The following is an 11023-nucleotide window of genomic DNA, read 5'->3' as shown; positions in this document are numbered from 1 at the left end:
TTGGTCACTTTTAAATTGCGGTTAGGGATGAATGTTTGGGGGATAATAACCATTTAAAATATATGGGCCAGATTTTCTCATGGTAGCACTTTGCATTAATTTATCTCAGTACAGGATCTGACTATTATGCTATTAAATTAATTGAAGGTAGAGGAAGTATCTAGCCTGATCAGCTCTGCCAGCTCAAGAGTTTGCACAGTAATTCTTCTGAAAAGAAAGCAAAATACACAAACAGAAGAAGCAAAGAAAATTTTATTACTACCTTGAGGTAGATGATCTATCTACATGTAAAACTGCGTTGAAAAAAGAAGGTGATTTTAACACAAGACTGGAAAGAAGGGATTCCTAATCTTGGCTGCTGTCTCCTTGCTTAAATGTAATAACTTCTTTTTATAATGGTAGAGCCTATGGATTAAAACAAAAAGAGCTTGTCATAGAATTGCTCTGAAGTGTCTGTTGCAGAGATGAGGAACAACAAGACAGTGAGAACTCAAATGCAGTGAGCAATGCAACATGAATCTATACCATATTTCTCTAATGAGTACAGGGAGGGAAAATTTGAGAAGTTGAAGATTAGTTGAAGTAAATGGCATGAAGAAAAGGAAGAATGAAACAGTGAGTCTAAACTAAGGAAAATAAGGAAAGAATAGAGGCACAAGTGTAGTTACGGTGGAGAGAATAGGGGAGCTGTGTCAAGCAGGTCACTTTCTTTTTATTACTGAAGGATCTTGCTTTGGCTGCATTTGCAGTCAGTATTCTTAGTTTTTCCCCAGTGGGTTCCACAAGAACAAAGAAAACTCTACAAGATATAAAGGCTTCTGGGGATTGAAGTCAAATCTTGCCTTAACTACCTCCCATTTAATCTTCTTTCCTCCCTTATTTGGCCGTTGCTCCTTGTAACTTGGCAGTTTATCTAATCATGAGTCTCAGTTTCTCCAGGTGTGAAAGTACCTATCAACTGAAGATGAAAAGTGCTATAAAAATTCTCAGTTGTTCTTGTTCATGTCAGGGTTTGCAATGAGACCAGTTTCTAGCTTGTCACCTGTCTGTGCTTGCTTTCCATAATCTTTCTTAATGAATCTGTTATCATCAACCTGCTCTGAGATGAGCTCAGGAATATATATCAATTTTACAGAACTGAATAGGATCACTGTGCAGATGGAATGTTCTTAACATCTGTTATTTTTGTGAGGAGCTATTATGGCTACTAATGTGTGAACTAACCACTATGTAGATACTGCCCTGCCATCTAAGCTTATCTGAAACTGCACTGCTATTAATCTCAAGAAGGAACTTAGCAATTTTGAGACTGATGCACAGTTCCAAAGACTTTGTAAAGTTTTTAGTTAAGTGCTTGTAGTTAAAATAACCTTTGGTCTTCTAATGTGAAAATAAAATGAGAAATCTTTTTTTTTTTTTTTTTTTTTTAAGGTTAAAAACTTGTGGCAAAAATGTAAATTAGCATTTGACCTCTACGCTGAATATGCCTATGATGAATTTCTAAGCTGACACTTGAAAACTACTGAAGCATGGTGCATCATTAGCTTTAAGCAAATCTGCATTTCAAGGCTTTTACCTTGGAAATGTTTGGCAAACACTCCATTCCCATTGCAGGATGGTGTGAAACCAAGGTCCTTATTAATGAGGTTAAATTTAAAAACAATGAAAAGTAATAGTGATGGGGGAGCCATTTTGACTGCTATGGTTGTTGAAATTCTCTTATTCCTTGAGTATATTTTTCCTTCATGAAAATAAATATCACTGCTTAAAAATCAGCATAAGATTTGACTGTGCTTGCCAGCACATTTTATTGGTGATTCCTTTCAATTTTATTCTGTATCATCACTTAATTTAGCTCTTCTCTATTTTACTTATCAATTTTCAAGTAGTGAAAGTCAAGTTTTATCTGCCAGAGGGAAACTTCTGGAAAAGCAGCTCTCCCGATTATTTACAAAAGATTCAATATCTTGCAATTTATCAACAATGCACTTCAATATCATTTTAGAAGGATCCCATATAAGCTCAGTTTCACTGTCCTTTTGATCCCTTGCTGCCCTAGAAAGATTATTGGCTAAGCTAGTTATCAATGAAATATTTTAGTATGATGTATTAGGAACTGAAGGCACCAGACATTACAAACTGAGGGGATCCTCCACAAAGAGCAATCAGTTGCATGAACTGTGTATACACACCCCTCCTTTTCACCACAAATGTCTTGTGCTGGCTACACCCCATTACTATCAAAAGATATGAATGAACACTAATACTAAACAGCAAAGGCAAAATGTTCAATGGAACTAGGCTGAAAGCAGCCTGGGACATGTTAATATGTACATGGATTCTGAGGATCCTGCACATCTCACAGAAGTTATATACGCATATAAATACTTATGTAAACATATATGAATTTCATATTTATGAATATAATATATTATTATAATATTGGGTATTATTAAAATCCCAGAATTGCTGAAACAAAAAATGGCTGAGTTTGGAAGGGACTTCTGGAAGCTGTCTGGCCAAAACTATCCTTAAGTAGGACTACCAGTCCTGCTCAGTTTACATCATTCCATTAAAAGTCAATTTACCTAATTCCCTTGTCCTCTCCTTTTCTTTTCTTAAGATATTTTGGTTAAATTTAGTAGTTTTCTAATATCTAGTTTGCATCAGAGTTTAGTAGTCTGAGTAGTCCCAGACCTTTTCCCCATGTGTATTTTTCACATTCTAAACCAACTCATAGCAGTCGTTATGAGAGAAAAAAATTAATACATGAAAAACTTGAAACTTCTATTATGTTTTATCAATTATGTCCATTTACTCATCATAAACACACACTCAGCTGACTAATCCTTAAACTGTGGATGCTTATTCAGCATAACTATTTCTTCTGATATGGAAACTAGTGATGCTTTAATAGGAAATGCTTCGGTGACTTAGAAAAGAGACTCTGCATTATTCAGTTTATTAGAGATAGCGCCAATAATCTTCAATTTTCGGGATAGTGAGGCACATTTATCATCCTCAATCTTCAATGCACAGTCAACAGCTCAGAAATTCAGCAAGTTTAACAGGTAACACTTTCAGATGTGCCTTCTAGCTGGACCTGTAATATTGTCCAATTCAGGTCACTGACTCTGAAGCAGCATGAATAGTTTTCTGACACAGTTGTTGGTGCAGACAATATTCAAGGCTGAAAGAATTGTGTGACAAATAGGAGCTGCTATAATTAGCAACTCTCCCTCTTCTCCTTTCCATCTTTTTCTGTGCTGGCTGTCTTACTTAGGTGATATAATCCATGCTTTTGAATAAAATACATCATTTTGACTTTTGTAGCACATTTCATATTGAGTGGATTTGTATGACTAGCTTAGTGTTTCACTTCTGCTGTTATTTGAACAGTAGGTCATTCTCTGCTTAAAAAGAAGCAAGGAAAACATGACAAACTGCACTCTCTTCACTCTCTTCTAGATAATGCTCATCACCATGTCCTCCAGCCACTTTGCTTTCATTAAACAATGAAATGTGATAGAGAATGAGCACTGGCAGTACGGTGAAATGCTGGAAGCAGAGCAAGACTGGTCCAGGTTTCGAGCACTGTCCCAGCATCCAAGCATGACTTATCATGCTTAGAGCCCTGGAGTGATTTATTGCAGACAGAGAAAGAAATAACAGCATATTTGATTACCTCTAAATGTATTGTTTTTCAATTTGAACAAAGTTCATGAGCTAAGTCCTAAGGAGGTTTTTTTTATATATATATATTTTTAAATTACTACAGTATATATAGTTGCCACGTGGAGAAGCAGGTCCATCCGTTACTGTACAAACATATAGAGAACTTCTGAGTTAAGATCTTGCTATGAACTTCAAATATGCAGCTTGCCTCTCTTTAGTTTAGAATTTCTCAAGGTAGAAGTGGCGATCCAGGACTGACCTGAAGACTATTTTTGTTTTGTACATGTTGTAAATACTCTCACTGATCTGTATTTAATGGACAGACTGTTTTGTATTTCAAACTGCTCTGGCTTGTATTGCTGTTGAATATATTGCTGTTACATGTGTCAAAATCTCAGTATCCAGCAACATGATTTCAGCCTAGCAAACTAAAAAGAATCAAAATAACTTTTTAATAGCAGCATTGTGTCCCTTTCTCCTCAGAAAACAGCTGGAATCTCCGAGACCATGACTGAGCAGCCTCATACAGATCCAGAGACTTAAAGGTACCAGACAGGAAAGTCACAAGATCAAAAATCCATGAAATTATAGAATCATAGAATCACCAAGATTGGAAAAGACCTCCAAGATCATCCAGCCCAACTGTCCACTTATCGCCAAGATTTCCCCACTAAACCACGTCCCTTAGAACAACTACTAAAAGTTTATTCTACACCTACAGAGATGTTGACTTCACCATCTCCCTGGGTGGCCCATTACAGAGCCTGTCCACTCTATTGGAGAAGAAATTTTTCCTAGTATCCAATCTGAAACTCCCCTGGTGCAATTTGAGGCCATTCCCTCTAGTCCTATCACTAGTTACACAGGAGAAGAGGCTGCTCCCCACCTCACCACAACCTCCTTTCAGGTAGTTATAGAAACCTCCCCTCCAGACTAAACACTCCCAATTCTCTCAGCTGGTCCTCAAAGGACTACTCTCCAAACCCTTCACCATTCTCTGGATGTGCCCCTCACTATTATACTGAGGGGTCCAAAACGAACTCAGTACTTGAAATGTGCCCTTACTAATACAGGAGGATATTCACCTCCCTGTTCCTGCTGGCAACACTATTTCTGATACAAGCCAAAATGCCATTGGCCTTGTTGGCTAACTGAGCACATTGCTGGCTCATGTTCTGACAAGCATTAACCAGCACTCCCATGTCCGTTTCTTCTGTAGTTTTCCAGCTGCTCTGCCCCAAGCCTGCAGCAATGCATGGAGTTGTGACCAAAATGCAGGACCCAGCTCTTGGTCTGGTTGAACTTTGTCCCTCTGGCCTCAGTGCAGTGATCCAGTCTGTCCAGGTCCCTCAGGCATATCAACACTTCCTCTCACCGTGGTATCATCTGCAAACTTACTGAGGGTGCACTCAATCCCCACATCCAGATCACCAGTAAAGATACTGAACAGTACAGGCCCCAATACCAAGCCATTGGAAACATCTCTTGTGATCTCTCACCAGCTAGATTTAAATCCATTCACTAACACTCTCTGGGCTCAGTCTTCCAGCCAGTTCTTTACCCAGCAGAGTGTATCTGTCCAAGCCATGGACTGCTAGCTTTCCCAGGAGAATACCATGGGTGTCAAAGGCTTTGCTGAAGCCTACGTAGACTACATCAACAGACTTTCCCTCACCCACCAGGCAAATCCCTTGATTGTAAAAAGAGATCAAATTGGTCAAGTAGGACCTGCCTTTTGTGAACCCATGCTGGCTGGGCCTGATCCCTGGGTTGTTCTGCACATGCCACATGATCTTACTCAATGTGATCTGTTCCATATTCTTTCCTGGCACTGAGGTCAGGCTCACAGGCCTGTAGTTCCCCAGATCCTTCTTACTAACCTTCTCATAGACACAAGTCATGCTGGCAAGCCTCCAATCCTCTGGGACTTCTCTAGTTGACCAGGAATATTAATAGATGATGGAAAGTAGCTTGACTATCACCTTCACCTGCTCTCTGAGCACCCTCAGGTAGATCCCATTTGGCCCCATGGATTGTGGCAGTCCAAGTGGAGTAGTAAGTCACTAACTGTTTCCACCTGAATTGAGGGGAGTTTATTCCACTCCTCATCCCAGATTTCCATATCAGGGTGTAGAGTACCCTGAGAATAACTGGTCTGACTTTTAAAGACAGACATAAAAAAGACATTGAGAAGACTTTTCCTTACCCTAAATGCTCACTTTTTCATCTATTAAAGGGTGGAGATTCTCCTTAGCCTTCCTCTAACTGTTAATATATTGGTAAAGAAGTTTTTTTCTCTTTTACCACAGTAGCCGGGTTAAATTCAAGATGGGCTTTTGCCTTTCTAATTTTCTCCCTGTTTATCCTAACAACTTCTTTGTATTCTCCTCAAACTGCCTGTCCTTTCTTACACAGTTGCTAGACTCTCTTTTTCTGCTGTATCCTCAGAAACAGTTTCCTGTTTATCCATGCTGGTCTTCTTTCCTGCCAGCTCATGGCGTAGGATGATAGCCTACTCCTGTGCCTTTAAGATTTCCTTCTTGAAGAGCATCTAGTGTTCCTGGACTCCTTTGACCCCTAGGACTAAATCCCAAAGGACCCCCCTTACCAGTGTCTTGAATAGTTCAATGTCTATCCTCCAGAAATCTAAATTAGGATTTCTGCTGACACTACCCTCCTGCCCCCCGTCTTCAATAATCGAGAATTCTACCATTTCATGGTCACTCTATCCAAGACAGCTCCCAACCCTCACGTCTCCCACCCAGTTTTTATCTGTTTATGAACAGCAGATCTAGTAGGGCACCTGCCCTGATAGGCTCTCTTACCAGCTGCATCAGGAATTTATCTTATTGATAATTCAGAAACCTCCTAGACTGCTTCTTCTGCACTGTATTATATTTCCAGTATATATCAGGGAAGATGAAGTTCCCCATGAAGACAAGGGCTGGCAATCACACAACTTCTGTTACCTGCTCATACCTTGTCTTTCTCTTCATTAGGACCCTCACCATGATGTCTGCCTTGTTGCCCCCCCTCGATCCTTACCCATAACGTTCAACCTTATTATTCCCAGCCCTAAGCTCAGCAACATTGAAATACTGTCTGACATAGAGACCTATGCCATTGCTCCTCCTTCCTTGCCTATCCTTTCTGAGCCATCCACAGCAGCATTTCAGCTATGGGAGTGATCCCACCATGCTTCAGTAATGGCAACTAAGTTATAGTTTGCCTGCAGCATGATGGCTTCCAACTCCCCTTTTTTGTTTCCCATGCTTTAAAAACTTTTAAAAAAGTTACCCTAGATAAAGTCAAGCTCTACTCCTATCAAATTGATCATGGAAAAACTACAGACTGAACCATAGTAAATATAATGTATACTCACATTTTACATTTTCCTGACTATTACACTGAGGTTAAACTTAATGAAAATCTGAAAAAGAAATTAAACATTAATGCCTGCTTAGTGTCAGGTTTATTTTCTCGTGTTCCCCGTTTTCCCCTTTTTACCAGTTAGTACTTAACTATTAGACTGATTTTCCAGTCCAGGGAGAGTTTTGTGCCATTTTTTAGACCAAGGATATTGACTTTATACAGAAAGCTTGCATAAGTTTGCTCAAGTAAGTTTGCATCTATTTAAACAGCCAAGTTTCTCATCAATATATGATGTATCGTATCATCCAGCCATTAATGCTGAGCCAAAATATATTTACTTTAAAAATCCCTTTAAAAATAGCTGTAACACTTAGCTGCAGCAGTTCTGCAGCAGAACTTTTGAAAGCTGTGTGTTTCCACATATGAATAAAACTTAATGACCACAGTTCGATTCACTGAGGGTTATTTATACCTCAGAACTTACTGTCCTAAAAGTGCCTGTCCCACTGGAAATATGATTCAGATGCCCTGAACTGAAGAAATATTTTCCATTTTCCTGTATAAAATATGAAACAAAAGACAACTGAGAAACACCTCATTAAAACAGTTCCATTGTCCTTCTCTGACAAAGTATATTGCAAAGAAGTATGGCAATTTCCCTATGTAGGTGGTCTATTTTATGTACTCACCTCACAGTGACCTTGGAAATACTTTGAAAGATACTTGATGAGTTCTGTAGAAAATCTACATGTTGTGCAATAAAAGATTTCAGGCTTTCAGTCTGTTAGAGGCTAAATTTCCAAATGGAAATATTACTTGTCTTTGGTCAGTTCCATTTATATCTTGGTAAATGTTTTAGCCTGGATGACTCCTTATTAGATGAGGCTTCTCTACCTGGCTAAGTTCCATAATCCTCTATGGGAGGTGCAAATAGATTTTCACAGTCACCTGCAGGGAATTGAGCTCATCAATATGTGCATGCATGACCTTTAATTATACTCCCAGGGTGACTACCACTGGTACTTCTTCTCACATTTAGTAGACCTATTGCAGTTTACCATTCTTTTCTAATTTACTGAATATCTGTGAAGATACAGAGACATTGAGGAAAAATGGTTAGTGTGGGCTTCATTCACTGCTGGAATAAATAACATCTGCTCTGCTGAAGCCACTAGAGACATACCAGCTTACTTCACCAGAGGAAAGAGCCATGTGTTCTTTGTGACTTTCTTTTTTAGAAGTGCCTTTATAGAGTTGCAAATGTGTTTCATATCCTTGGTCTTGGAGGAGAGCAAGCCAACACTTGAGTACGCTGCAATATTTAAAATGCAGTAATTTAATGATGCCTGTTAATCAGTCAGCTAACTCTGCATGGAAAGTCTTTACAAACGAGAAAATACAACTTTCAGTTGTTACTGTTAAACTGAAATTCTTTTTTTTTTTCCCCAATAAATGTAATTGGTCTTATTTTTTTCAATGCCAAGTAAAAGCAGAGGCATTTGCCTCTCTTTAAATCTTCCAAACTGTCACTACTCACAGTCTGAGACAGTTGTGGGAGAGGAGCTGAACTGCTTCAGGGTTTAATGCCATCTCTGTGAAGGGCTGGGTTTGTCATTCCTCGGTGATGTAATTTCATCAGTTTGTAACAAAATGGTTGGGCAGGGACAGCTTGTTTGTAGACTCTTTATATACCTATTACTTGTATAAGGAACTAATATTTAACAGCAAATAGAATGGAAATGTTCTCGTTTGAGCTGGTGACTACATCAGTCCATTATGGGGTGAGCCGGTGATAGAAACTCCAAAGGCTGTCAATAGTCTGGTATACTTATTGGTGCACAGAAATACTGCCAAATTAGCAATAAAAGGGAGAAAAAAATATCCCTGTGTACTTACAAAATTTGTTTTCCTGAGTCTTACTTAATAGGCCAGGGAGGATGAGTAGGTCATCCCGGCTCACCTTCTGAACATCACAGGCCAATGTCATTTCTGTATATGTAGCCCCAAAACTGTCAACTGGATTGGGTACCTCTGTAATCAGAAAGCAACTAAGATGTTCAGAGAAGGACCAGGAAAAACCATGCCACTATCAACCTGAGCTCTAAAGTTTGCATTGTACTGTGTATGTAAACTTTGTCCAGATGATTACAGATAAACCAAACTCTCTACTATAAATTAGGGTTTAAAAATCCAAGCGAAAATAGAACTGTCTGTCTTTGTGAATCAAGCATTACAAGAGCTGACAGTTGTGATGAAGCTATGGGTATGATTGAAGATGTTCTAACTGGGTGCCTGAAGGAAAGGACCATATATTATTGATTTTTCATTTATACCAGGAAAAGATTGGACTTTTACAATGCACCTGTAATGAAACGTGATCATCACTATCTCTTTGACAAGAATTAATATAATCTTCATAGTATGTAATGAAAAGATCTAGAATATCCCACCCAAATGATGCTCCAGAGACTGCAGTGGTTCAAGTTCTGCTGAGGGAGTGATAGATGTTCTGATTTGCACTGAGGAGTGCAGTGAGGTTACATGTCTCCGTTGTCTCAGTCTTTACTAACATACTCTTCTCATTGATACATTATGTTTTTACTTGCCTTCTTTCCCTTTCCTTTCTTCTCTCTGATTTTACAGCAGGTCGGACTGTTTCCATCAAGCAACAAGTCATTTGTTTGGGGAAAAAATACTGGAACAGTGTGGGAGAGATTAGTTCAGGCATGACCAATACCTGGTCCATGGGTCACGTGCAGCTGGCACAGCTCGCACTGCAGCCACCTCCTGCCCCGTGCCATCATGGGGGACTCTCCCTCAGGTTCATACTATCACTCAGCAGCAATCAAACCATCCATGTGCCATCAGCAGTGCCTGGGCTGGAAACAGGGGGATGGTTGGGCACAGCACAGTGCTGACTCTTGACTCTAACATCTGTCACACACACTCAATTGCATCAAGCCCCACGTGTACTGCATGTGGCTTGTGCGTGCCCACTTGCTGAGAATAGTGCAGTAATTGCCAATACTAATGTTTCAGCCTACCTCATCATAACGTGGATGAAGAAAGAGCGTTCAACAAAAAATGGGGAAATGAGTACCTTTTTTATCAAGACAAGTAATATGGCACTTATAAGCTTATAATTGTAAGGAAATCAAGACAATTTTCAAAGATTACAATTTGAAAAGACATCATGTGCAAAAACATGCTGCCAAATTCAGTGCATATCGAGGTATGCTTTATAAAGACAAAATAGTGGAACTGAAAAAAGTTTGTCATCTCAACAAATGTTTTTTTGAAAAGCTAAAACGCAGACTCTGCTATAAAAGCTACTTATGCAGTAGTAAATCTGATTGCAAAAAAAAAATCAAAGCCGTTTACTGATGGTGAGTTTATTAAGCAATGTTTGGAAACCATGGCAGATAAAAATTGCCTTGATTAAAAAAAAAAAAAGGGGGGGGGAGCTGTAAAATCATTTTTTTTCTCACCACACTGTAGCCAGGTGAACTGAAGAAACAGGAAGATCTCTTGAAAGAAATGTGGAGAGTAAAGCTGGTAATCTCAAACTTTATGCTTTGGCAGTAGATGAAAGTACTGAGGCTACAGATAGGTCTCAACTTGCCCTTTTTGTTAGAGGTAGGGATAATGAATGTAATGTCACTGAAGACGTGGCTTCCTTTGGCGGTGCCATTAAAAGACGCAACTAAATCTCTTGATTTGTATGAAGCAGTAACAGTTACATGAAAGCAATGTTCTTTAACTCTTGTCAACATGTCTGGTATAGCTAGTGATGGTGCTGCGGTGACGGTTGGTTTAACAGAGGGACTTGCAAAATTAATCGAAGACGATGCAGTTGCCACCGGTGGCTCAAGTTTGATGACATATCACTGCATCGTACATCAAGAAAACTTACGTGCAAAAGCTTTAAAAATGGTTAATGTCATGCGACTCTTCATCAAAATGGTGAATTTCATAA

At 39.2% G+C, this 11023-nt stretch overlaps 1 protein-coding gene across 2 annotated transcripts in view; it reads left to right on the top strand.

Moving 5' to 3' along the window:
- Positions 1–11023, top strand: part of NFIB (nuclear factor I B) — a 177725-nt gene that overhangs the window by 30426 nt on the left and 136276 nt on the right. Inside the window, exon 2 of one of the 2 annotated variants that reach the window (XM_031557306.1) lies at positions 5632–5641. The exons of the other annotated variant lie outside the window; for it this stretch is intronic. Coding sequence (XP_031413166.1) covers positions 5632–5641 — 10 coding nt within the window. The remainder of the gene's footprint in view (positions 1–5631; positions 5642–11023) is intronic. 2 annotated transcript variants of the gene reach the window in all.

Source organism: Meleagris gallopavo, chromosome Z (assembly GCF_000146605.3).
Source record: "Meleagris gallopavo isolate NT-WF06-2002-E0010 breed Aviagen turkey brand Nicholas breeding stock chromosome Z, Turkey_5.1, whole genome shotgun sequence".
Lineage (NCBI taxonomy): Eukaryota > Metazoa > Chordata > Aves > Galliformes > Phasianidae > Meleagris > Meleagris gallopavo.
The sequence above is the reverse complement of the archived record's forward strand: the minus strand, read 5'-3'. Positions and strand labels throughout refer to the sequence as shown.